The 25755-nt window shown below is 45.0% G+C and overlaps 1 protein-coding gene across 2 annotated transcripts in view; it reads right to left on the bottom strand.

The window, feature by feature from the left end:
- LOC124711146 (E3 ubiquitin-protein ligase AIRP1-like) overlaps positions 1–25755 on the bottom strand; it is a 54800-nt gene that overhangs the window by 6628 nt on the left and 22417 nt on the right. For both annotated transcript variants that reach the window (XM_047241041.1, XM_047241040.1), the window contains exon 2: positions 23490–23602. In XM_047241041.1, coding sequence (XP_047096997.1) covers positions 23490–23602 — 113 coding nt within the window. The remainder of the gene's footprint in view (positions 1–23489; positions 23603–25755) is intronic.

The following is a 25755-nucleotide window of genomic DNA, read 5'->3' as shown; positions in this document are numbered from 1 at the left end:
TACTATTATTATATGCTAATGAGCCAGAAGATTATGACCATTTGCTTAATAGCTTGTCCATCTTTGATCACGGATTCTCGGGTCTCAGGGGGGGGGGGGGGGGGTTGGGTTGTTTGGGGGAAGAGATCAAACAGTGAGGTCATCGGTCTCATCGAATAAGGGAAGGATGGGGAAGGAAGTCGGCCGTGCCCTTTCAAAGGAACCATCCCAGCATTTGCCCGGACCGATTTAGGGAAATCACGGAAAACCTAAATCAGGATGGCCGGACGCGGGATTGAACCGTCGTCCTCCCGAATGCGAGTCCAGTGTGCTACCACTGCGCCACCTTGCTCGGTGGGTCTCAGGGATCCCACAGTTGGTTGGTAGGTTTGTGAAGATATGTGGCATTAATAACTATGCACAGGTCATGTAATTTGTGTAAATAACGGACCACTGATTTGCGTAAGCAGCAATGGCGTCCGATAGCAACCGAGGTGTGTTCCATAGGATTTACATCAAACAAATTTGATAGCCAAGACATCAACATGAATTCACTATAATGCTCCTCATACTGCTGTAACATAGTTCTGGTTCTGAGACGTGGACAACAGGCTATTTTCCCATGTTAAAAACATGGTTTGGATGTTGTTATTTTGATTCATTATAACATTTAAATAGCATTTAAGATCAATATTCTCACAAAATATCTGAGTTTTACGTAAATAAAGCAAAAATATCATTAAGTATCAAGATATGGTCAGATGATTGAAAATGCTCCGTTGCTGACTAATGCTCTGTGCTGTCACAGACTAGGGATAAGACAAAGCTATATGGGTGTTATAGGTGCCTTAAATGAAGTTACGAGGTTTTTATGTACTTTTTCTGCAAACAGTTTATTTACTTAGTGATGGAAAAAATAATTATAGCTTTTAAGTAACAGAAGAAAGGAATTGTGTGAATGCTGATAGTGGAAGTCTTGCAAAAGTTAATACATTTATACTTCACCCATTTAGAGCTCCCTGCAAAATCATTAAACTCACTCAAAACTAAGGAACTATAGAATTTTTGCAAATGTGTCATATATTATAACTAGATTGTCAACTGTCAGTCATGAGCTATGGCCCAAAGCGCAATAAATTATTCTTGCCAAAACTTAGTGCGGGTTTCCTGTGTTTAACACACATAGGAGAGATACTGCCTCTAGCAGGCGATTGGTGGTGCAATGGGTAGTGCATGAGACTGTGGATAAATAGGACATGTGTTTTTAAAAGTTTTACATGAAATACAAAAATAGTGTTAGCAAGATCAGATTGTAGCAGTTGTTTCAATTGTGGGATGTATTATATATAGCTTCACATTAGTCGTAGTCTGAGAAATGGACAACAGAGGATAAATGCATAATAGTGGGAGAGCACATTTCAGGGGCAAGTTAACATTTACTTCGCAGTGAAACACAAAAATTAAGTTGGTGAACTTGTGCATCAATGTGGTGGCAATTTACCAGTACAGTGCAACCACATTTTATGCATCTTCTCATTCTATAGAACACTCAAAAACATCTTTCCAGAAGTTTTCATAGATGTATTTGAATAGTATGGTACTACACATCATTTGTAACCCATTTTCTGAAACGTAAATTCCAAAACAAGACAGCACTGTGAATTAACACTATGAAACTAGGAGCAGCGAGCTAGCTAGTGATGTCGCAGGCATCACATGACTTGAACGGAGCATTTTAGTGGGCTTTCAAATTATTTGGATTTCATTTTGATTTTTATAAAATATTACTGATATTCAAGGGGGAAAAGCATGTTAGGAGCATAAAATGAGGTAAATGATCATTTAAGATGATTTCCAGGAAACAGTCAAACGTCCTATTATACTCCTGAAAGATGACATCGCTGTTGGGGAAGACATCAAGCATGAAGTGATGCCGGTGGTTCGTAGCTGTCAGTGTGTCTTCAATTACTACCATAGGTCCCATGCAAGTGCAAGAGAATGTTTCCCATAGCATAATGCTGTTCCCACCAAATTGCATCCGTTGCACCCTACCACATTTCGAGCCACTGTTAACCTCGATGACAGCATTTCTGAAGACAATAATTGACCTAGTGTAATAGGTTTGTTTATAAATAATTACCAGTCACAATTACCTTTATTTACTTTTCGTATGTTGCATTCCAGGAAACGGTACCAATTTTCAAGTGCGTTTTTTGTGTGCATTATGCCATTTCTATGTAATGTTGTCAATGTGAGAGAGTCTGCTTCATTTAGTTGACGTTACTGCAATATAGGAGAAACACATGAGTTTTTAGTTGGTTATCAATCTTTTTATGAAGTTAATGGTGAAATTTAGAAGAATTTGTACTTGCAGTTTTCTTCTGGTCCATTTGTGCACACACTAAACATCACATACATGTTGCTGTACCCTTTAAACATTGAAAATATCTTACATAAACAAAACAGTTACAAAGGTTTTCCTACAAGTAGTCCACAGAGTACGATGTGCTTTTGTACAGAGGTTATTTATCTTAACAATTTGGATCATAATTCACGTATATCGATTTTACAATTGTGCTTATTTCTATGTGTTACTATTTTTATCTAATTATAATATCACAACATCTGAAGAGATTCACTTTCGAGTTTTTTGTTTAATATTTTATCTTTATATTTTCTGTAATGTGAATATATCTCCAGTTTTTCTAGCAAATCCATTTTATGTCCTTAATTAGGCGGTGGAGTACACTGACATTTTACTCTATTTTTCCAAATGGGTGTCCTGCATTATATACACTCCTGGAAATTGAAATAAGAACACCGTGAATTCATTGTCCCAGGAATGGGAAACTTTATTGACACATTCCTGGGGTCAGATACATCACATGATCACACTGACAGAACCACAGGCACATAGACACAGGCAACAGAGCATGCACAATGTCGGCACTAGTACAGTGTATATCCACCTTTCGCAGCAATGCAGGCTGCTATTCTCCCATGGAGACGATCGTAGAGATGCTGGATGTAGTCCTGTGGAACGGCTTGCCATGCCATTTCCACCTGGCGCCTCAGTTGGACCAGCGTTCGTGCTGGACGTGCAGACCGCGTGAGACGACGCTTCATCCAGTCCCAAACATGCTCAATGGGGGACAGATCCGGAGATCTTCCTGGCCAGGGTAGTTGACTTACACCTTCTAGAGCACGTTGGGTGGCACGGGATACATGCGGACGTGCATTGTCCTGTTGGAACAGCAAGTTCCCTTGCCGGTCTAGGAATGGTAGAACGATGGGTTCGATGACGGTTTGGATGTACCGTGCACTATTCAGTGTCCCCTCGACGATCACCAGTGGTGTACGGCAAGTGTAGGAGATCGCTCCCCACACCATGATGCCGGGTGTTGGCCCTGTGAGCCTCGGTCGTATGCAGTCCTGATTGTGGCGCTCACCTGCACGGCGCCAAACACGCATACGACCATCATTGGCACCAAGGCAGAAGCGACTCTCATCGCTGAAGACGACACGTCTCCATTCGTCCCTCCATTCACGCCTGTCGCGACACCACTGGAGGCGGGCTGCACGATGTTGGGGCGTGAGCGGAAGACGGCCTAACGGTGTGCGGGACCGTAGCCCAGCTTCATGGAGACGGTTGCGAATGGTCCTCGCCGATACCCCGGGAGCAACAGTGTCTCTAATTTGCTGGGAAGTGGCGGTGCGGTCCCCTACGGCACTGCGTAGGATCCTACGGTCTTGGCGGGCATCCGTGCGTCGCTGCGGTCCGGTCCCAGGTCGACGGGCACGTGCACCTTCCGCCGACCACTGGCGACAACATCGATGTACTGTGGAGACCTCACGCCCCACGTGTTGAGCAATTCGGCGGTACGGCTACCCGGCCTCCCGCATGCCCACTATACGCCCTCGCTCAAAGTCCGTCAACTGCACATACGGTTCACGTCCACGCTGTCGCGGCATGCTACCAGTGTTAAAGACTGCGATGGAGCTCCGTATGCCACGGCAAACTGGCTGGCACTGACGGCGGCGGTGCACAAATGCTGCGCAGCTAGCGCCATTTGACGGCCAACACCGCGGTTCCTGGTGTGTCCGCTGTGCCGTGCGTGTGATCATTGCTTGTACAGCCCTCTCGCAGTGTCCGGAGCAAGTATGGTGGGTCTGACACACCGATGTCAATGTGTTCTTTTTTCCATTTCCAGGAGTGTATGTGTGTTGCTATGGCTGATAAATTCGACAGTCTCTGTGTGCGAAAGTTTCTTGTGTTTCATAAGATTCTTTTGTATTACTGTTACAGCTTCTTGTGTTTTTTATTTTTTTTTGTGGCGCACAACTTCAACGGTCATTAGCGCCCAGACTACGTTAGGAAAGCACCGCGAGTCACAAGTTTAAAACAGCAATGAAACGGAAAACACAATAAAAGACAGACTGACAGGCATAGGATTAAAAAAACAGCATAATCAAATGTCCTTAGAGAGGGTGGTCAAGTTGATAAAATGAAGAACGCGAGCAGCTGCTCATGGGTCATCCGCTAAAATGGCATCTAGAGTACATGGCAGGCCAAGATCAAGACGCAGTGTGTTAAAATCCGGACAGGACGTTAAAATGTGGCGGACCGTCAGCAATTGCCCACATGGGCAGAACGGCGCCGGCGCAGCCGTCAGCAGATGGCGATGGCTGAACCGGCAGTGTCCAATTCGTAACCGGACCAAAACTACCTCCTCCCACCGAGAAGGGCGTGAGGAGGACATCCAAGCCGTGGGAAGAGGTTTCAAGGCCCGAAGCTTGTTGTCTGTAAGTGCAGCCCAATCGGTATGCCACAGCAATAAAATGCGCCGACAAATGACCCTGCTACAATCTGACGAAGGGACACAACAAGAAGCTGTCCGAGGCTGGAGGACCGCAGCCTTCGCCGCGGCATCTGCAGCTTCGTTCCCAGGGATACCGACATGGCCAGGAACCCACATAAAGCTAACCGGAGAACCGACGTCCACCAGCTGCTGAAGAGAGCGTTCGATGCGGTGCACGAAAGGGTGAACCGGATATGGATCACTGAGGCTCTGGATGGCGCTCAGGGAATCGGAGCAGATTACATAAGCAGAATGTCGGTGGCGGCAGATGTAAAGAACAGCCTGGTAGAGGGCAAAGAGCTCAGCTGTGAAGACCGAAAAATGGCCATGGAGCCAGTATTTCAAACTTTGTGCCCCGACAATAAAAGAACACCCGATCCCGTCATTGGTCTTAGAGCCATCTGTATAAATGAACGTCATATTAATGAACTTCGAGCGAAGTTCGACCAAACGGGAGTGGTAGACCGAACCGGGGGTAACCTCCACTCGAAAGGTTGCAGGGAGTGAAAAATTAAGGTGTTGAAAGAGGCCACGAAAGCGAACTCCAGGGGGTAGCAGGGCAGAGACATACAACCTGTATTGACGGTCGAGAGAGTCGTCAAAAAAGGAACGATAAGACGGGTGGTCGGGCATTGCCAGTAGCCGACAGGCATACCGACAAAGCAGTATATCGCGCCGGTAGGTGAGTGGCAATTCACCAGCAAGACTCTCGACGGGACTAGTATAAAACGCTCCGATCGCAAGTCGTAAACCCCGATGTTGTATGGAGTTAAGGCGGCGTAAGATGGATGGCCGTGCAGAGGAGTATACAAAGTTCCCATAATCCAGCTTGGAGCGGACGATCGACCGATATAGGCGAAGTAGGACGGTTCGATCCGCTCCCCACGACATACCACTGAGAACACGGAGGACATTTAGAGAACGGGTACAACGGGCAGCCAAATATGACACATGTGGAGACCAGCTAAGTTTCCTGTCAAATGTAAGACCTAAAAATTTTGTTGTCTCCACGAATGGGAGAGCAACGGGACCGAGTCGTAAGGACGGTGGGAGAAACTCTTTGTAGCGCCAGAAGTTAATACAGACAGTCTTCTCGGCAGAAAAACGGAAGCCATTGGCGACAGTCCAGGAGTAAAGACAGTCAAGAGAACGCTGAAGACAGCGCTCCAAGAAACATGTACGCTGCGCGCTGCAATATATGGTAAAATCGTCCATGAAAAGGGAGCCTGATACATCAGCTGGGAGGCAATCCATTATTGGATTGATTGCTAAGGCGAAGAGAGCGACACTCAAAACTGAGCCTTGTAGCACCCCATTCTCCTGGCGAAAGGTGTCTGACAGGACAGAACCCACACGTACCCTGAACTGTCGATCCATTAAAAAGGAATGAATAAAAAGAGGGAGGCGACCGCGAAGGCCCCATGTATGCATGGTGCGGAGAATGCCCGCCCTCCAACAGGTGTCGTAAGCCTTCTCCAAATCAAATAACACAGCCGCGGTCGGGCGCTACCGCAAGAAGTTATTCATAATGAAGGTTGACAAGGTAACCAGATGGTCAACAGCAGAGCGGCACCTATGAAATCCACATTGTACATTGGTAAGTAGGCGTCGAGACTCGAGCAGCCAAACCAAACGAGAGTTTACCATTCGCTCCATCACTTTACAGACACAGCTGGTAAGCGAGATGGGTCGATGACTGGAAGGCAAGTGCTTGTCCTTCCCCGGCTTAGGAATCGCGACAACAATAGACTCGCGCCAGCATGCGGGAACATGTCCCTCAATCCAGATGCGATTGTAAGTACGAAGAAGAAAACCTTTACCCGCAGGAGAAAGGTTCTTCAGCATCTGAATATAAATAGAATCAGGCCCTGGAGCGGAGGACCGTGACCGGCCAAGTGCATTTTCGAGTTCCCGCATGGTGAATGGGGCATTATAACTTTCACGATTCGAGGAGCGGAAGTTAGGTGGCCTAGCCTCCTCTGCCTGTTTGCGGGGGAGGAAGGCAGGGTGGTAATGAGCGGAGCTCGAAACCTCTGCGAAAAAGCGGCCGAAGGCATTGGAGACATCCTCAGGGGCCACAAGGACGTCATTCGCGACCGTCAAGCCAGAAACTGGTGAGTGGACCTTAGTGCCAGATAGCCGGCGCAGGCTACCCCAGACAACAGAAGAAGGAGTAAAACTGTTGAAGGTGCTTGTGAAAGCAGCCGAGCTGGCTTTCTTGCTTTCTTTAATGACACGACGACACCGCGCACGTAATCGTTTATAATTGATACAATTCGCCACTGTAGGGTGGCGTTGAAAGGTGCGTAAAGCACGTCGACGAGCACGTAAAGAGTCTCTACATGCTGCGGTCCACCAGGGGACCGGTACGCGACGTGGAGAAGAAGTAGGGTGAGGGATGGAATATTCAGCAGCAGTGAGAATGACTTCCGTGAGGTGTGCGACCTGACGATCGCAGCTTGTGAAGGTTTGATCCTGAAAGGTCGCCCTGGAAGAGAAGAGCCCCCAGTCTGCTTTGGAGATGGTCCAACTAGATGAGCACGGAGAGGGGGTATGCTGCAGGAGATGGATAACACACGGGAAGTGGTCGCTCGAATATGTATCAGAAAGGGCATACCACTCAAACCGGCGTGCAAGTTGGGTAGTACATATAGAGAGGTCTAAATGGGAATAGGTGTGAGATGTGTCCGAAAGAAAAGTAGGGGCGCCAGTATTGAGGCAGACAAGATTGAGCTGGTTGAAAAGGTCTGCTAATAGGGAGCCCCTCGGGCAGGAGAGCCCCAAAGGGGATGGTGGGCATTGAAGTCTCCAGTTAACAAAAATGGTGCACGTAGCTGAGCAATAATTTGCATCATGTCTGCCCTGGTAACGGCAGACGACGATGGAGTGTAAACGGTACAAATGGAAAATGTAAAAGTGGGGAGAGTAATTCGGACGGCAACTGCCTGCAGGTCAGTGTGCAATGTGATGGGATCGTAGTATCATCCCGGACCAGCAACATAACCCCTCCATGAGCCGGAATACCTGCCACAGGGGGTAGGTCAAAACGCACAGAGGTGTAGTGTGCCAAGGCAATTTGATCGCATTGGGCGTAGCTTCGTTTCCTGGAGGGCTATGACGAGCGGACGGTGCAAGCGGAGCAGCAACTTTAAGTCCTCTCGGTTGGAGCGAATGCTGCAAATATTCCAGTGAATAAGTGCCATCGTAAGAAGAAAAGGAAGATGAAAGAAGGGGTCACCTCGAAGGCCGCTGAGGGCCTGGCTTCGAGCGAGCACTGCCGCCGCTATCAGTAGGCCGACAGTCATCGTCCATTGGTTCTATAGGTTCATCAGCCATCTTGTTAAGATGGCTGGGAGGGGGAGCTTCCTCTGCAGGTGAACGGACAGATGTTTGGCTACCAGCGGTGCGGCCAGGCGAAACCGAAGACGGCCTGGGGTGGCAACCGCTGGGTGGCGCAGGAGAAGAAATGCGCCGTGGCGGAGAAGGAGAACTGTGCTTCCTATGAGCCTTCTTGGAAGGTCGTTCAGTGGAAGTACTGGTCGATGGTTGGGAATTCGAGGTACATAGGAAGTCTGCGCGGGACGGTTCGTTCTTGAAGGCCCGTGCATCTGACTTCTGGGACTTCGTCTTGGCAGAAGCTGATGAATGTGCTTGTATCTGAGGGGTGACGGGAGGAAGAGGAGACGTCGACTGCGGGATCTTAGCACTGGCCGAATGGAGGACCTTAGTGCTGAAGGTCAGATCGCATGTCTGCGTCACCACCTCCCTGGTAGTCCGAGGAGAGGCGACAGTACTGTATTTCCCCGCTGGGAGCAGCATGGGCTTCCTACTAGCAAATAGCTTGCAAGCAGCCGAGGTGGACACTTTCTCTTTGACCCGAATTTCTTGGATACAGCGTTCTTCCTTGTCGATGGGACAGTCGCGGGAGGACGCTGCATGGTCACCCTGACAGTTCACACAACGAGGAGACGGAGGTAGACAGTCACCCTCATGGGCATCCCTGCCACAAGTGACACATTTAGACGCATTGGAACAAGACTGGCGAGTGTGATTAAAACGCTGACACTGGTAGCAGCGCGTAGGTGTCGGGACATAGGGGCAAACAGAAATAACCTCATAGCCCGCGCCGTCACGCCCTGCTCAGCGAGGAAAGACTGAACCTCATCGCCAGTCAATCCCGTCGAGGTGATCTAGTGTATACCACACCCATGAGGACGAATTCGAAGTGCGGTGGAGCCTCCACCCGGACAGGGAAACGTGTACAGGGAGTGTGGCCCGAAGCAGTTTTTTGTGCCTGAAAGGCACTCTCAGTTTCTAGTAACAAAGTACCGTTACACAAACCTGGTACAAGACTTGACCAGATCTGGCTATGGCATCCACGCCTTTCTGCATAACGAAAGGGTTGACAGAGGAAAAACCCTTTCCGTCCTCAGATCGAGAAACTACGAGGAAACTGTGGTGCAGGCGGTAGTACTTTTGTCACTGGTTGGCTGGTCAAGTATCCGTTTTGTGGGCAGAAGTCGAGAGAGAAAAAGAAAAGAAATCCATTGTGGAGGAATCCCGCATGATTGTCAGCATCTCCGATGGCGCGCTCCTTCGCTCCTTCCTTGTGGGGACCCCTCCCAGAGGGCACTCCCCGCCTTAGGTGAATGTTTACACCTCAGGTCACACCTCCCGAGAAACAGACGGAGGGGACCAATCGGCATGGGTCAGAAGGTATCAGCTCAGGCTATCACCCCCTCCCTGGGCCTGGCCTTTTACCAGGGAGTACGTGCGTGCCTTACTTGTCTACCCAGGGCGGGGAATTACGCGTTTACCCCCGTCACCGGCTACGCGTGCGAACGCGTGGGTCGGCCTTCAGGCGCGCACAGGGAGGAAGGAAGAAGAGGAAAAGGAAGAGAGAGAAGACAGACTGACTCAAAAGCGCCGAAGCGGAGACCAGAGAAGGCAGGGAAAAAGTCGGCAGGGAAAAAGGCGGCAGGGAAAAAGGCGGCAGGGAAAAAGGCGGCAGGGAAAAAAGGCGGCAGGGAAAAAGGCGGCAGGGAAAAAGGCGGCAGGGAAAAAGGCGGCAGGGAAAAAGGCGGCAGGGAAAAAGGCGGCAGGGAAAAAGGCGGCAGGGGAAAAAAGGCGGCAGGGAAAAAAGGCGGCAGGGAAAAAGGCGGCAGGGGAAAAAGGCGGCAGGGAAAAAAAGGCGGCAAGGGGAAAAAGGCGGCAGGGAAAAAGGCGGCAGGGAAAAAGGCGGCAGGGAAAAAGGCGGCAGGGAAAAAGGCGGCAGGGAAAAAGGCGGCAGGGAAAAAGGCGGCAGGGAAAAAGGCGGCAGGGAAAAAGGCGGCAGGGAAAAAAGGCGCAGGGAAAAAGGCGGCAGGGAAAAAGGCGGCAGGGAAAAAGGCGGCAGGGAAAAGGCGGCAGGGAAAAAAGGCGGCAGGGAAAAAGGCGGCAGGGAAAAAGGCGGCAGGGGAAAAAAGGCGGCAGGGAAAAAGGCGGCAGGGAAAAAGGCGGCAGGGAAAAAAGGCGGCAGGGAAAAAGGCGGCAGGGAAAAAGGCCGGCAGGGAAAAAGGCGGCAGGGAAAAAGGCGGCAGGGAAAAAGACGGCAGGGAAAAAGACGGCAGGGAAAAAGACGGCAGGGAAAAAGACGGCAGGGAAAAAGACGGCAGGGAAAAGACGGCAGGGAAAAAGACGGCAGGGAAAAAGACGGCAGGGAAAAAGACGGCAGGGAAAAAAGGACGGCAGGGAAAAAGACGGCAGGGAAAAAGACGGCAGGGAAAAAAGACGGCAGGGAAAAAAGGACGGCAGGGAAAAAGACGGCAGGGAAAAAGACGGCAGGGAAAAAGACGGCAGGGAAAAAGACGGCAGGGAAAGGGAAAAAGACGGCAGGGAAAAAGACGGCAGGGAAAAAAGACGGCAGGGAAAAAGACGGCAGGGAAAAAGACGGCAGGGAAAAAGACGGCAGGGGAAAAAGACGGCAGGGAAAAAAGACGGCAGGGAAAAAGACGGCAGGGAAAAAAGACGGCAGGGAAAAAGACGGCAGGGGAAAAAGACGGCAGGGAAAAAAGACGGCAGGGAAAAAGACGGCAGGGAAAAAGACGGCAGGGAAAAAGACGGCAGGGAAAAAGACGGCAGGGAAAAAGGCGGCAGGGAAAAAAGGCGGCAGGGAAAAAGGCGGCAGGGAAAAAGGCGGCAGGGAAAAAGGCGGCAGGGAAAAAGGCGGCAGGGAAAAAGGCGGCAGGGAAAAAGGCGGCAGGGGAAAAAGGCGGCAGGGAAAAAGGCGGCAGGGAAAAAGGCGGCAGGGAAAAAGGCGGCAGGGAAAAAGGCGGCAGGGAAAAAGGCGGCAGGGGAAAAAAGGCGGCAGGGAAAAAAGGCGGCAGGGAAAAAGGCGGCAGGGAAAAAGGCGGCAGGGAAAAAGGCGGCAGGGAAAAAGGCGGCAGGGAAAAAGGCGGGCAGGGAAAAAAGGCGGCAGGGGAAAAAGGCGGCAGGGAAAAAGGCGGCAGGGAAAAAAGGCGGCAGGGAAAAAGGCGGCAGGGAAAAAGGCGGGCAGGGAAAAAAGGCGGCAGGGAAAAAGGCGGCAGGGAAAAAGGGCGGGCAGGGGAAAAAAGGCGGCAGGGAAAAAAGGCGGCAGGGGAAAAAGGCGGCAGGGAAAAAAAGGCGGCAGGGAAAAAGGCGGCAGGGAAAAAGGCGGCAGGGAAAAAGGCGGCAGGGAAAAAAGGCGGCAGGGAAAAAGGCGGCAGGGGAAAAAGGCGGCAGGGAAAAAAGGCGGCAGGGAAAAAGGCGGCAGGGGAAAAAGGCGGCAGGGAAAAAGGCGGCAGGGAAAAAAGACGGCAGGGGAAAAAGACGGCAGGGGAAAAAAGACGGCAGGGAAAAAGACGGCAGGGAAAAAGACGGCAGGGAAAAAAAAGACGGCAGGGAAAAAGACGGCAGGGAAAAAGACGGCAGGGAAAAAGACGGCAGGGAAAAAGACGGCAGGGAAAAAGACGGCAGGGAAAAAGACGGCAGGGAAAAAGACGGCAGGGAAAAAGACGGCAGGGAAAAAGACGGCAGGGAAAAAGACGGCAGGGAAAAAGACGGCAGGGAAAAAGACGGCAGGGAAAAAGACGGCAGGGAAAAAGACGGCAGGGAAAAAGACGGCAGGGAAAAAGACGGCAGGGAAAAAGACGGCAGGGAAAAAGACGGCAGGGAAAAAGACGGCAGGGAAAAAGACGGCAGGGAAAAAGACGGCAGGGAAAAAGACGGCAGGGAAAAAGACGGCAGGGAAAAAGACGGCAGGGAAAAAGACGGCAGGGAAAAAGACGGCAGGGAAAAAGACGGCAGGGAAAAAGACGGCAGGGAAAAAGACGGCAGGGAAAAAGACGGCAGGGAAAAAGACGGCAGGGAAAAAGACGGCAGGGAAAAAGACGGCAGGGAAAAAGACGGCAGGGAAAAAGACGGCAGGGAAAAAGACGGCAGGGAAAAAGACGGCAGGGAAAAAGACGGCAGGGAAAAAGACGGCAGGGAAAAAGACGGCAGGGAAAAAGACGGCAGGGAAAAAGACGGCAGGGAAAAAGACGGCAGGGAAAAAGACGGCAGGGAAAAAGACGGCAGGGAAAAAGACGGCAGGGAAAAAGACGGCAGGGAAAAAGACGGCAGGGAAAAAGACGGCAGGGAAAAAGACGGCAGGGAAAAAGACGGCAGGGAAAAAGACGGCAGGGAAAAAGACGGCAGGGAAAAAGACGGCAGGGAAAAAGACGGCAGGGAAAAAGACGGCAGGGAAAAAGACGGCAGGGAAAAAGACGGCAGGGAAAAAGACGGCAGGGAAAAAGACGGCAGGGAAAAAGACGGCAGGGAAAAAGACGGCAGGGAAAAAGACGGCAGGGAAAAAGACGGCAGGGAAAAAGACGGCAGGGAAAAAGACGGCAGGGAAAAAGACGGCAGGGAAAAAGACGGCAGGGAAAAAGACGGCAGGGAAAAAGACGGCAGGGAAAAAGACGGCAGGGAAAAAGACGGCAGGGAAAAAGACGGCAGGGAAAAAGACGGCAGGGAAAAAGACGGCAGGGAAAAAGACGGCAGGGAAAAAGACGGCAGGGAAAAAGACGGCAGGGAAAAAGACGGCAGGGAAAAAGACGGCAGGGAAAAAGACGGCAGGGAAAAAGACGGCAGGGAAAAAGACGGCAGGGAAAAAGACGGCAGGGAAAAAGACGGCAGGGAAAAAGACGGCAGGGAAAAAGACGGCAGGGAAAAAGACGGCAGGGAAAAAGACGGCAGGGAAAAAGACGGCAGGGAAAAAGACGGCAGGGAAAAAGACGGCAGGGAAAAAGACGGCAGGGAAAAAGACGGCAGGGAAAAAGACGGCAGGGAAAAAGACGGCAGGGAAAAAGACGGCAGGGAAAAAGACGGCAGGGAAAAAGACGGCAGGGAAAAAGACGGCAGGGAAAAAGACGGCAGGGAAAAAGACGGCAGGGAAAAAGACGGCAGGGAAAAAGACGGCAGGGAAAAAGACGGCAGGGAAAAAGACGGCAGGGAAAAAGACGGCAGGGAAAAAGACGGCAGGGAAAAAGACGGCAGGGAAAAAGACGGCAGGGAAAAAGACGGCAGGGAAAAAGACGGCAGGGAAAAAGACGGCAGGGAAAAAGACGGCAGGGAAAAAGACGGCAGGGAAAAAGACGGCAGGGAAAAAGACGGCAGGGAAAAAGACGGCAGGGAAAAAGACGGCAGGGAAAAAGACGGCAGGGAAAAAGACGGCAGGGAAAAAGACGGCAGGGAAAAAGACGGCAGGGAAAAAGACGGCAGGGAAAAAGACGGCAGGGAAAAAGACGGCAGGGAAAAAGACGGCAGGGAAAAAGACGGCAGGGAAAAAGACGGCAGGGAAAAAGACGGCAGGGAAAAAGACGGCAGGGAAAAAGACGGCAGGGAAAAAGAAGGCAGGGAAAAAGAAGGCAGGGAAAAAGAAGGCAGGGAAAAAGAAGGCAGGGAAAAAGAAGGCAGGGAAAAAGAAGGCAGGGAAAAAGAAGGCAGGGAAAAAGAAGGCAGGGAAAAAGAAGGCAGGGAAAAAGAAGGCAGGGAAAAAGAAGGCAGGGAAAAAGAAGGCAGGGAAAAAGAAGGCAGGGAAAAAGAAGGCAGGGAAAAAGAAGGCAGGGAAAAAGAAGGCAAGGAGAAGAAGGCAAGGAGAAGAAGGCAAGGAGAAGAAGGCAAGGGAAAGAGTAAGGAAGACAGTGAGATGGAGAAGAACAAAGAAAGAAACCAACCAAAGAAGGAAGAAACGAGAAGTGAAAAACCAAAAAGACCACAAATATAGGACATGGGACCATCCATCTCCGGACGCAGGCGCTAACTGCCCCCTTGAGGGGGATGGACTCCTTTTAGTCGCCTCTTACGACAGGCAGGAAGACCTCGGGCCTATTCTAACCCCCGGACCCGCAGGGGGGAGCTTCTTGTGTGGGTATGTTTGAGTAAAGCTTGGTGATGTCAACATACCCACACAAGAAGCTGTAACAGTAATACAAAAGAACCTTATGAAACACAAAAAAACTTTCACACACAGAGATTGTCGAATTTATGGAACTCCTTCAGCTAACCCTAAGTTACAACTTTAATGGCAACATTTATGAACAACCAGAAGGCTTATCAATGGGATCATATATATCTGGTATCATAGCTGACATACATAAACCACCTACAACAAAATTATTTAACAGGCAAGAACCTTGCCTAAAGAAAATTGAGTTTTATAGGAGACATGTAGTTGACACACTGCTGTTAGTGAAAGAGGATATCAAAGACATCACAGACATTCTAAATTACTTCAGTAATCTACAAGAGAAAGTTAAATTTACAGTGGAACATGAACAAAATAGGAGCATCAACTTTCTGGACCTAAATATTACAAGATACAACACCACATGCACAGTCAAAATTTATAGGAAAACTGCAATGACCGATACCAGAATCCCTCCAACCTCATGTCACCCAAATATCCATAAACAGGCAGTATACAAGCCAATGCTACATACGACAACCAGAATACCATTGAACCAAGAAAACATGCAACATGAAATAAACACAATGAAAAGATTGGAGTTGCCAATGTTACAATGTTTCCATGGTTGACATAATCCTAGAAAAAGTGAAACAAGACCCAGGTGCAAACTGCACCACACAAGAAAAAGAGAAAAACAAATGTATATCTAGTATCCCACACATTGGCAATATATCACAGAAGATGCAAATATTTTCAAAAATCACAAAGTAAAAATTGGGCTTTCTACATCTAATAAGCTACAACAAAAACTAATACATAATATAAAGTGTAATAATGATCCATATTCAGACTCTGGAATGTACAAGGTAGCATGCCACAAATGCTCCATTGTCTGCCTCGGACAAACAGGCTGAAATTTCAACACCAGGTACACAGAGCACACAACAAATGCACTACATCAGCCATAGCAACACACATATATAATGCAGGACACCCATTTGGAAAAACAGAGCAAAATGTCAATGTACTCCACCGCCTAATTAAGGACACAAAATGGATTTGCTAGAAGAACTGGAAATATATTCACATTACAGAAAATATGAAGTTAAAATATTAAACAAAAAACTTGAAAGTGAATTTCTTCAGATGTTTTGATAGTATACTTAGATAAAAATAGTAACACATAGAAATAAGCACAATTGTAAAATCGATATAAGTGAATTATGACCCAAATTGTTAAGATAAATAACCTCTATACAGAAGCACATCATACTCTGTGGAAGACCTATAATGTTATCTCTGTGGACTACTTCTAGGAACATCTTTGTAACCATTTTGTTTATGTAAGATATTTTCTATTTTTTAAGTGTACAGCAAGTTGTGTGTGATGTTTAGTGTATGTGAGACTCTGCACAAATGGACCAAAATTCCTCTAAATTTCACTACTAACTTCACAAAAAGATCGATAACCAACTAAAAACTTGCGTGTTTCTCATATGTTGCAGTAAAGTCAATGAAATGAAGCAAACTCTCTCACGTTGAGAACATCACATACGAATGGCCTAATACATACAGAAAACACACTTGAAAATGGGTATCATTTCCCGAAACATGTCGCCTGAAAAGTAAATAAAGAAAATCGTGACTTATAGCAGAAGAATTATTTATAAAAAAAACCTATTGTTTTCACATTTGCAGGCTTTCAAAACCATTTATAATTGATCAAATCAGATGACCTAGTGTAGGAAATATGTAATTCAACTGAATAGCCAAAAAGTTTGCATTGGTTGGACGTCGAGTCCTGATGGTCCCTTGCCCGCAGCAATCTTAACTGACGAAGTCGCTGTGTTAACATGTGAACATGTAGGGGTGGTCTGTTGTGGAGCACCATGTTCAACTATGTAGGATGAATAGTGTGCTCCGAAATGTGTGCATTAACTAGCTTTGTGCTCTTTTGGCACAGATGCCACAGAACACCAATTATCCTACTTTACAGAGCAGACACTCCTCTGAGCCCCACGTTCTGTGAAGAGTCATGGACATCCAACAATTTAGTGCATAGTAGTGTCACTCCTCCTACCTCTTTCTGTAGATGGTCACAACAGTAGTACATGAACATTCTACCAGCTTCGCCACTTTCGAGACACTTGTTCACAGGCTCTGCATAATAATAATCTGCTCTTTGTCAGAGTCACTTATCTCAATGGATTTCCCCCTTTGAAAGCCATATTGTCATTATGGTGACCCCCAACTGTGTCTGCTCCACCCACTTATATGCTTTTATTACTGTGTCACATGCCAGCAATGCCACCAGGCATCATCCAGTGTAATGGCAGGCAGTGGTTTTGGTTTAGCAGTGTAATTTCTAGTTTCATTATACCTGCCACTAAACACCCTTCTGTGAACTCATTGTATTCCTAAGCAATAATGTTTATGTCTTCTTTCATATTTCTTCTCTCTTTCAGATACTATCACTTTAAGGAAATTATGTCTCCTAAAGTAACATTAAAAAACTCAATTTTCATCACATTTTCATGGAAGAGACATTTGTTGAGAATGATGAATAATTCTAGTGGATTTACTATGACTTTACAGCCATATTGAGTGAGAGAGTGCAGCAATTAAGGTATCTGGAAAGCGTAGAGTTCAAATTTTTGCCCAGCCACCCAACTCCATGTTTTCATTGGTTGCCCTAAATCATTTAATGTGGAAGCAAGACAATGGCCAAGCATTATCATCACACCTGACTTAATCATTGCTCCATTTCTGAGGACATTAATTTCAACATGATATAAAACTATCTTTGCATCGAACATTCTGTACTGAACAGACAACTTTTACATAAAGAAGATAATAGTCATTCAGAAAAAAAAATTGCAACACCAGGGACTGCAAAAACAGTAACCATCAGTTACAGACCAACAAATGAAAACTAAATAATTAATTGCATAATCTAATTTAGATGGCATCTAACATTGAAAGTCCAAAGTTACAACACAGTTATTAAGACAAATATTGTCTGCCACCACTGAGCTGTGCCCTCTATAAGAAATTTGTGGACTCTGGATCTCTATAGTGTCACTAAGCATGTCAAAGATCTGTTCTTAATTTCAATTTCAGGTGGAACTATGTTCCCATCCTCTTGATGGGATTTTCCTAGCTGGGAAACACTTTCAAAGCTATCATGTCATATTGCAAAAACAATTGAACTCATTTGACACTGAAATACTTCCTTTCTTCCTTTATCATCAAAATATCCCATTCAGCAACATATCTTTCCAAAGTTTCATGTCACATTCAGTTTGCACTCTATAATTTTCATAAAAATACACAGAAGACCCAAAGAAACTGGTACACCTGCCTAATATCATGTAGAGACTGCAAGCACGCAGAAGTGCCACCACACATCGTGGCATGGACTCTACTAAGGTCTGAAGTAGTGCTATTGGGGGCTATCCATAAATCTGTAAGAGTACGAGGGGATGGAGATCTCTTTTGAACAGCACGTTGCAAAGCATCCCAGATATGCTCAATAATGTTCATGTGTGGGGAGTTTGGTGGCCAGCAAAAGTGTTTAAACTAAAAAGAGTGTTCCTGGAGCCACTCTGTAGCAATTCTGGATGTGTGAGGTGTCACATTGTCCTACTGGAATTGCCAAGCCTGTCAGAATGAGCAATGGACATGAATGGATGCAGGTGATCAGACAGGATGCTTACACATGTGTTACCTGTCAAGAGTCATATCTAGGCGTATCAGGGGTCCCATATCACTCCAACTGCACACATGCCACTCCATTACAGAGCCTCCACCAACTTGAACAGTCCCCTGCTGACATGCAGGGTCCAGGGATTCATGAGGTTGTCTCCATACCCATACAAGTCCATCAACTCGATACAATTTGAAACGAGACTCGTCTGACCAGGCAAAATGTTTCCAGTCATCAACAGTCCAATGTCTGCGTTGATGGATACAGGCGAGGCATAAACCTTTGTGTCATGCAGTCATCAAGGGTACACGAGTGGGCCTTCGGCTCTGAAATCCAATACTGAATATGTTTCATTGAATGCTTTGCACACTGACACTTGTTGATGACCCAGCATTGAAATCTGCACCAGTTTGCAGTTTCCTGCAAGTGAAGTGTACATCAAATTCAAATCACAAGGAAGTCTGCATAACAGATGCACTACCCCAGGTTGTAACTAATGACGAATCCAACATTACATCTTGTAATGTGTTTGAAGATAGTATTCTGGGAAGTCCCAGTATTTGCACAGTAAAAAAAAAAAAAAGGAATATGACGAAATGATTTATGAGTTTTTCAACAAGTATTGCTAGTATGGAACATTAAATGTAAATTCTCCTCTGAAATTGGGAAACAGAAGGAATTGAAATTATTTCTACAAAAGTACCGCATACCAGTTTTAAGAGTCAAGAGTTTTAGATTAGACTGTAGCTGATATGCAACATTACAGAATTTATAACGGAAACCAGCACTATCAACAATATAAAACATGCCAAGTTTTGAGAAACATGTAAGTTGAGAAGGAAAATATATTTAAGAATAAATGCAAGGAAATATCAAGCACACTTACAAACAAAAGTAGACAGTGAAAAATTGATCAACATGTGTAAAATGTTCCAGTTAAAACTGATAACTCATTTTCACAAACTACAAAGAAAAGGCAAACATACATGCCTTCAAATCCAAATCTACAAGAATTTCAACTGTATCACACAGCAATGTCATAAAGAAATATCAAGTAAATTATAGATGTTTAAGTGTTCAGAACTATGGAATTTGATTCCGATCATTATCCTCTTGATGATTAACATAAAATTTCTCCCACCTAAACCAAAAAAGAAAATCTAGAGAATAATCGGACACAACCCTCAAAGCCACAAACAATCCAGAGCTAATAGAGAGCATCATGACTGTTACAGGGATTAGTGATCACAAGCTCGTTGTAGCTAGGCTCAATACTGTTTCTTCCAAATCCACCAGAAACAAACGCAAAATAACTTTATTTAAAAAAGCAGATAAAGTGTCACTAGAAGCCTTCCTAAGAGACAATCTCCATTCCTTCCGAACTGACTATCCAAATGTAGACAAGATGTGGCTCAAATTCAAAGATATAGTAGCAACAGAAATTGAGAGATTCATACCTCATAAATTGGTAAGAGATGGAACTGATACCCCATGGTACACAAAACAGGTCTGAACGCTGTTGCAGAGGCAACGGAAAAAGCATGCGAAGTTCAGAAGAAGAAATCCCGAAGAGTGGCTAAAATTTACCGAAATTTGGCACGGACTTCAATGTGAGATGCCTTTAATAGGTTCCACAACGAAACACTGTCTTGAAATCTGGTAGAAAATCCGAAGAAATTCTGGTCATATATAAAGTACACTAGGGGCATGACACAGTCAATACCTTCGCTGCGCAGTGCCGATGGTACCGTTACCGACGACTGTGCCGCTAAAGCGGAGCTATTGAACGCAGTTTTCCGAAATTCCTTCACCAGGGAAGACGAATGGAATATTCCAGAATTTGAAACACGAACAGCTGCTAGCATGAGTTTCTTAGAAGTAGATACCTTCGGGGTTGCGAAGCAACTCAAATCGCTTGATACACGCAAGTCTTCAGGCCCACATTGTATACCGATTAGGTTCCTTTCAGATTACGCTGATACAATAGCTCCCTACTTAGCAATCATATACAACCGCTCGCTCACCAATAGATCTGTACCTTCAGATTGGAAAATTGCACAGGTCGCACCAGTGTTTAAGAAGGGTAGTGGGAGTAATACATCGAACTACAGACCTACATCATTGACATCGGTTTGCAGTAGGGTTTTGGAGCATATACTGTATTCAAACATTATGAATCACCTCAAAGGGAACGACCTATTGATACGTAATCAGCATGGTTTCAGAAAACATAGTTCTTGTGCAACGCAGCTAGCTCTTTATTCGCACAAAGTAATGGCCGCTATCCACAGGGGATCTCAAGTTGATTCCGTATTTCTAGATTTTCGGAAAGCTTTTGACACCGTTCCTCACAAGCGACTTCTAATCAAGATGCGGGCCTATGGGGTATCGTCTCAGTTGTGCGACTGGATTCGTGATTTCCTGTCAGGAAGGTCGCAGTTCGTAGCAATAGACGGCAAATCATTGAGTAAAACAGAAGTGATATCAGGTGTTCCCCAGGGAAGCGTCCTGGGACCTCTGCTGTTCCTGATCTATATAAATGACCTGGGTGACAATCTGAGCAGCTCTCTTAGGTTGTTCGCAGATTATGCTGTAATTTACCGTCTAGTAAGGTCATCCGAAGACCAGTCTCAGTTGCAAAGCGATTTAGAAAAGATTGCTGTATGGTGTGGCAGGTGGCAGTTGACAGTAAATAACGAAAAGTGTGAGGTGATCCATATGAGTTCCAAAAGAAATCCGTTGGAATTCGATTACTCGATAAATAGTACAATTCTCACGGCTGTCAATTCAACTAAGTACCTGGGAGTAAAAATTACGAACAACTTCAGTTGGAAAGACCACATAGATAATATTGTGAGGAAGGCGAGCCAAAGGTTGCGTTTCATTGGCAGGACACTTAGAAGATGCAACAAGTCCACTAAAGAGACAGCTTACACTACACTCATTCGTCCTCTGTTAGAATATTGCTGCGCGGTGTGGGGTCCTTACCAGGTGGGATTGACGGAGGACATCGAAAGGATGTAAAAAGGGCAGCTCGCTATGTATTATCATGTAATAGGGGAGAGAGCGTGGCAGATATGATACCCGAATTGGGATGGAAGTCATTAAAGCAAAGACGTTTTTCGTCGCGGCGAGATCTATTTACGAAATTTCAGTCACCAACTTTCTCTTCCGAATGCGAAAATATTTTGTTGAGCCCAACCTACATAGGTAGGAATGATCATCAAAATAAAATAAGAGAAATCAGAGCTTGAACAGAAAGGTTTAGGTGTTCGTTTTTCCTGTGCGCTGTTTGGGAGTGGAATGGTAGAGAGATAGTATGATTGTGGTTCGATGAACCCTCTGCCAAGCACTTAAATGTGAATTGCAGAGTAATCATGTACATATAGAACCCAGTACAGCCAATATTGTACATTTAGAGGAAAAAAAAAAAAAAAAAAAAAAAAAAAAAAAAAAAAAAAAAAAAAAAAAAAAACAGAAGAATTTGACAGAACTAAAAAGGTAATTGATATGAAATCCAGATACATATTACTAAAGAAACAGAGGAAACAGGAGGACTGGCCAAAGAATAAAAAGAAGACATGTGACATGAGGAGCATGAAGAAGCACTGGAACAAAGAGCTCAAAAATGATGATGTTACAATAGAACAGCTAGAGCAAATCAGACAACAAAAGAAAGAAACATAAAAAAATAATCCAAACAATCACAGGAACATTTGAAAACTCTCAGCCTCTAGAAATACTAGAAACGTACAGCAAAAATAATGCTAGAAATTGTTACAAAACTGTTAAACACTTACTTGAAGGATATCTAGTATTTGTTTCAAAGATAATAATGGTAAAACAAGGTTAAATAACAGGAAAAATTGTGAAACAGTAGTAACATTTTTTGACAAGATCTTAAAACTGTATAGTTCCAACAGTTAAATTGAAATTCCAGCAATACCAGAAAATCTTGAGGCAGATTTGCCGCCATCAATAAAGGTAGAAATTTATGAAGCAAACAAATCACTCAAAAACAAAAGAGCAAGATTCAATTACAGAAAAATTACTGAAATGATCAGAACCAAAGAGTATTAGTGATCTGCACTGGCCTTCTGAGAGCATCTGGAAAATGGTAAAGATTCCAGGAAAGTAGAAAATAGCATTAATCCACAGATTACGTAAGACAGGAGTCAAAATGAAGTGTCAACGATTAGAAGAGTATCACTTTTGCCAGTAGCATGCAAAATATTATCAAACTTCTCCTAAACTGGTGGTTCCCAACCTGGGGTTAATTACACCTTAAGGGGTAAAATGAAGTTTTCTCAGGGGTCACGGTACTAAATGTTTTTTAAAACACCGTTTGTTGCTGTTTCATGACTGTAATACTGTTTACACTACCCATAATTACATTTTTTTCAAATGCTGACATTAATGTGTGACAATGAGCTGAAACAAATGTAATAATATCTTCCTCAGGTAGTCCACCCACTACACGCATACTTTGTGCCGTGCATCTACCACAGTAAAACTGAGACACGTCACACATCCTTAAATCTCTCATGAAAACATCTTCTCTGAGATGTAGGTAGTTCCCACAATGAACCAAAAATTGCTTCATTATTTACCTCTGAACAGATAAATGAACTAATAGACAGCATAATAAAACTAACTATGTAATGACTACTACATTGCTATAGTACCTACACATTATTATTATTATTATTATTATTATTATAATATTATTATAATAATATTATTACTACTACTACTACTACTACTACTACTACGACTGTTATTGTTATTATTATCATTATTAGCAGTGGCCGGACACAATGCGCAGACAGCCTGAAATCTTTCAGTTTCTATAAGGAGATAGTTAATCAACCGATTTACAAACACTAAGTATAGGGTACACATTTTAACTTGGTGTATTTTGAAAGGCAGTGTAGAGTATGCGTGTAGAAGTGCTGCCAGGGAGAGGAGTAATGCAGAGGAAGCACGGCTTGTGTCTTGCAAGCAGTGTGTACCAGCAGTGTGAGCTTTCTTTTCTGAAAAGGAGTTGTAGGTAGCACTTGCAATGCCCCGGGAATTGCTTCACACACACACACACACACACACACACACACACACACACACACACACACACACACATTCTGACTTACGCAATCTGCAATCTATTTTATTACAGGTCTACAGTATTTCATCATTTTTTGTAGAAACTCTATACAAATATCATGCATAGCAGTACAGATTACTAGGTATGCACCCAAAGAGGAGAAAATGCTGTATATATTTCTGGAATTATAAAGCTTACAAATGCATGCCTTGCAATAGTAATGAAAGAAAAAAACAAAATGCGGTTACATCTGAAGACTTGTTAAGAATGTGCGTCAAATAGGGTCTCACACCTAACCCCACAGCATAATAAATAAATTCGAAAAGCTATTTCATCCTTTTATGCAGGAAGGTTATCTCTGAACATTAAGTAACGCCTATTGTAGTGATTACTTACTTATTGATTTTTGAAGGACTGTCTGTGAGATCAATGAATGCAACTGTCTTTGGTACAGTTCTTGCCACGCGTTTTGAGTGTCTGGGTGTCATAATGCCATCAGCTATAACCTTCTGCAAAAGGGAACACAAATGTAGTAAGAGCAAGTACATTCTTATGAAGGCATCAGCATGGTACTTGGAAAGTAAATTAAATATGGACTATTTCATCATAGATTTCAGCATTAGCTCACAGTGTAATAGATAACCCAATTTTCTGCATCATTCCCATACATTCAACAGCATCATACACAAAAACTAGTATTAAATTAAACTATATTCAAAACTATGGCTAGTTGATTTCACCACCAACATTTTTAATATCTATGACAAAGTCTCTCAGATAATTTGTGATAATTTTTTTTTATACTTCAAACGTATTTATCAGTTTATCAGAATAAATAGGGGAGAAAACCCAGATTCACAAGAAAGTATTTTAAGAAGTCAAAGCAAGGCAATGTTAAATCACTGCCTGGTAACTAGTACTTTAATAACATAGTTTATTAACGAAGATGGTAATGAGTTCCGAGGCCATGGCAGTTTGAAATCTGCCTTTTTGCGTGCAATAAATGTTTGTTTACTGTTTTTTCTCCAAATCACTGTTCTTACCCAGAGCTGTTCTGGATTTTTATAATGGAGAATGACTTTTAGGTATAATTAGTTCCTTTACATTGATCTTCAGTTCTACAATACCTGCACTTTTTAATGCTTTTGAGTGCATTTTCTTTTTCACTGTTAATTTTCTTAATATGACAATATTATGAAAAGGATAGTTGCTACTCACTATACAGTGGAGATGCTGTGTGTGTGTGTGTGTGTGTGTGTGTGTGTGTGTGTGTGTGTATTTTTGACGACGACCTTGTTGGCTGAAAGCTTATTTTGTGACAGTCTTTTTGTTGTGCCTATCTGTGACTCAGCGTATCTGCTATACGGTAATTAGCAACTATCCTTTCTATAATATTGTTACATCCTAGATTTTCCATTGTTTGATTGTCTTAATTTTAGGTACATTGTTTCAGAGCTGGGTTGGCCTACCACATGATCACTTCACATCACCTGAAATGTGATTGTGAAATACATGTTTCTCCAGTTATATTATGTATACACTCTTGAGTAGTATAAGATGTTTACTTGTGAAAGAAATAGCTGATCACTGATCACCTGTACATCAGACATTGCTGCAAAGTACTGCTCAGTAAATTATTGTACCAGATTATTATGACAAACTAATGAAAATAAACTGTGATACAGCAATGGGCACCCACATGGCACCACTCTATACACACCTATTCATGGACCATATAGAGGAATCCTTCCTAACCACACGGAATCCTGAACTCCTCACATGGTACACATTCACTGATGACATCTTCATGATATGGACTAGGGATCAGGACACCCTGTCCACATTTCTCCAGAACATCAACACCTCCCCTATTTGCTTAACTTGGTCCTCCTCAACCCAATAAACCACCTCCCTCGATGTTGACCTCCGCCTCAAAAATGGCTACATCATTACCGCTATCCATAACAAACTTACCAATCATCAGCAATACCTCCACTTCGACAGCTGCAATCCATTTAATAATAAGAAGTCCCTTCCATACAGCCTAGCCACTCACAGCTGTCACATCTTCAGTGACAAGCAATCTCTCTTGAAATATACCAAGAGACTCACCGAATCCTTCACAGACTGTAACTACCCTCCCAACCTAGTACAGAAAGAGGTCTCTTGTGACTTTATCTCTCCAGTCAGCCACTGCCTCCCAAAGCCCACCATTCAGTCACAGAGGAGCATTCCCCTCATGATTTAGTACCACCCAGGACTGGAGTAACTGAATCACATTCTCCACCAGGGTTTTGACTACTACTTGTTGTGCCCTGAAATGAGGAATGTTCTACCCACTATCCTCATCATCCCCCCACAGTGGTATTCCACCATCCATCGAACTGACACAATATCCTTGTCCATCTCTATCCCACCTCTGCTCCCAAACCTTTGTCCCATGGCTCATATCCCTGCAACAGACCTAGACGCAAGACCTGTCCCATACATCCTCCCACTATTACCTATTTCAGCACTGTCACAAGCATCTCCTGCCCCCATCAAGGGCAGGGCCACCTGCAAAAGCAGCCAGGTGATCTACCAACTACGTTGCAGCCACTGTGCGACTTTCTTCGATGGCATAACAACTAACAAGCTGTCTGTCCACAGGAATGGCCATCAC

This window comes from Schistocerca piceifrons, chromosome 8 (genome assembly GCF_021461385.2).
Source record: "Schistocerca piceifrons isolate TAMUIC-IGC-003096 chromosome 8, iqSchPice1.1, whole genome shotgun sequence".
Lineage (NCBI taxonomy): Eukaryota > Metazoa > Arthropoda > Insecta > Orthoptera > Acrididae > Schistocerca > Schistocerca piceifrons.
The sequence above is the reverse complement of the archived record's forward strand: the minus strand, read 5'-3'. Positions and strand labels throughout refer to the sequence as shown.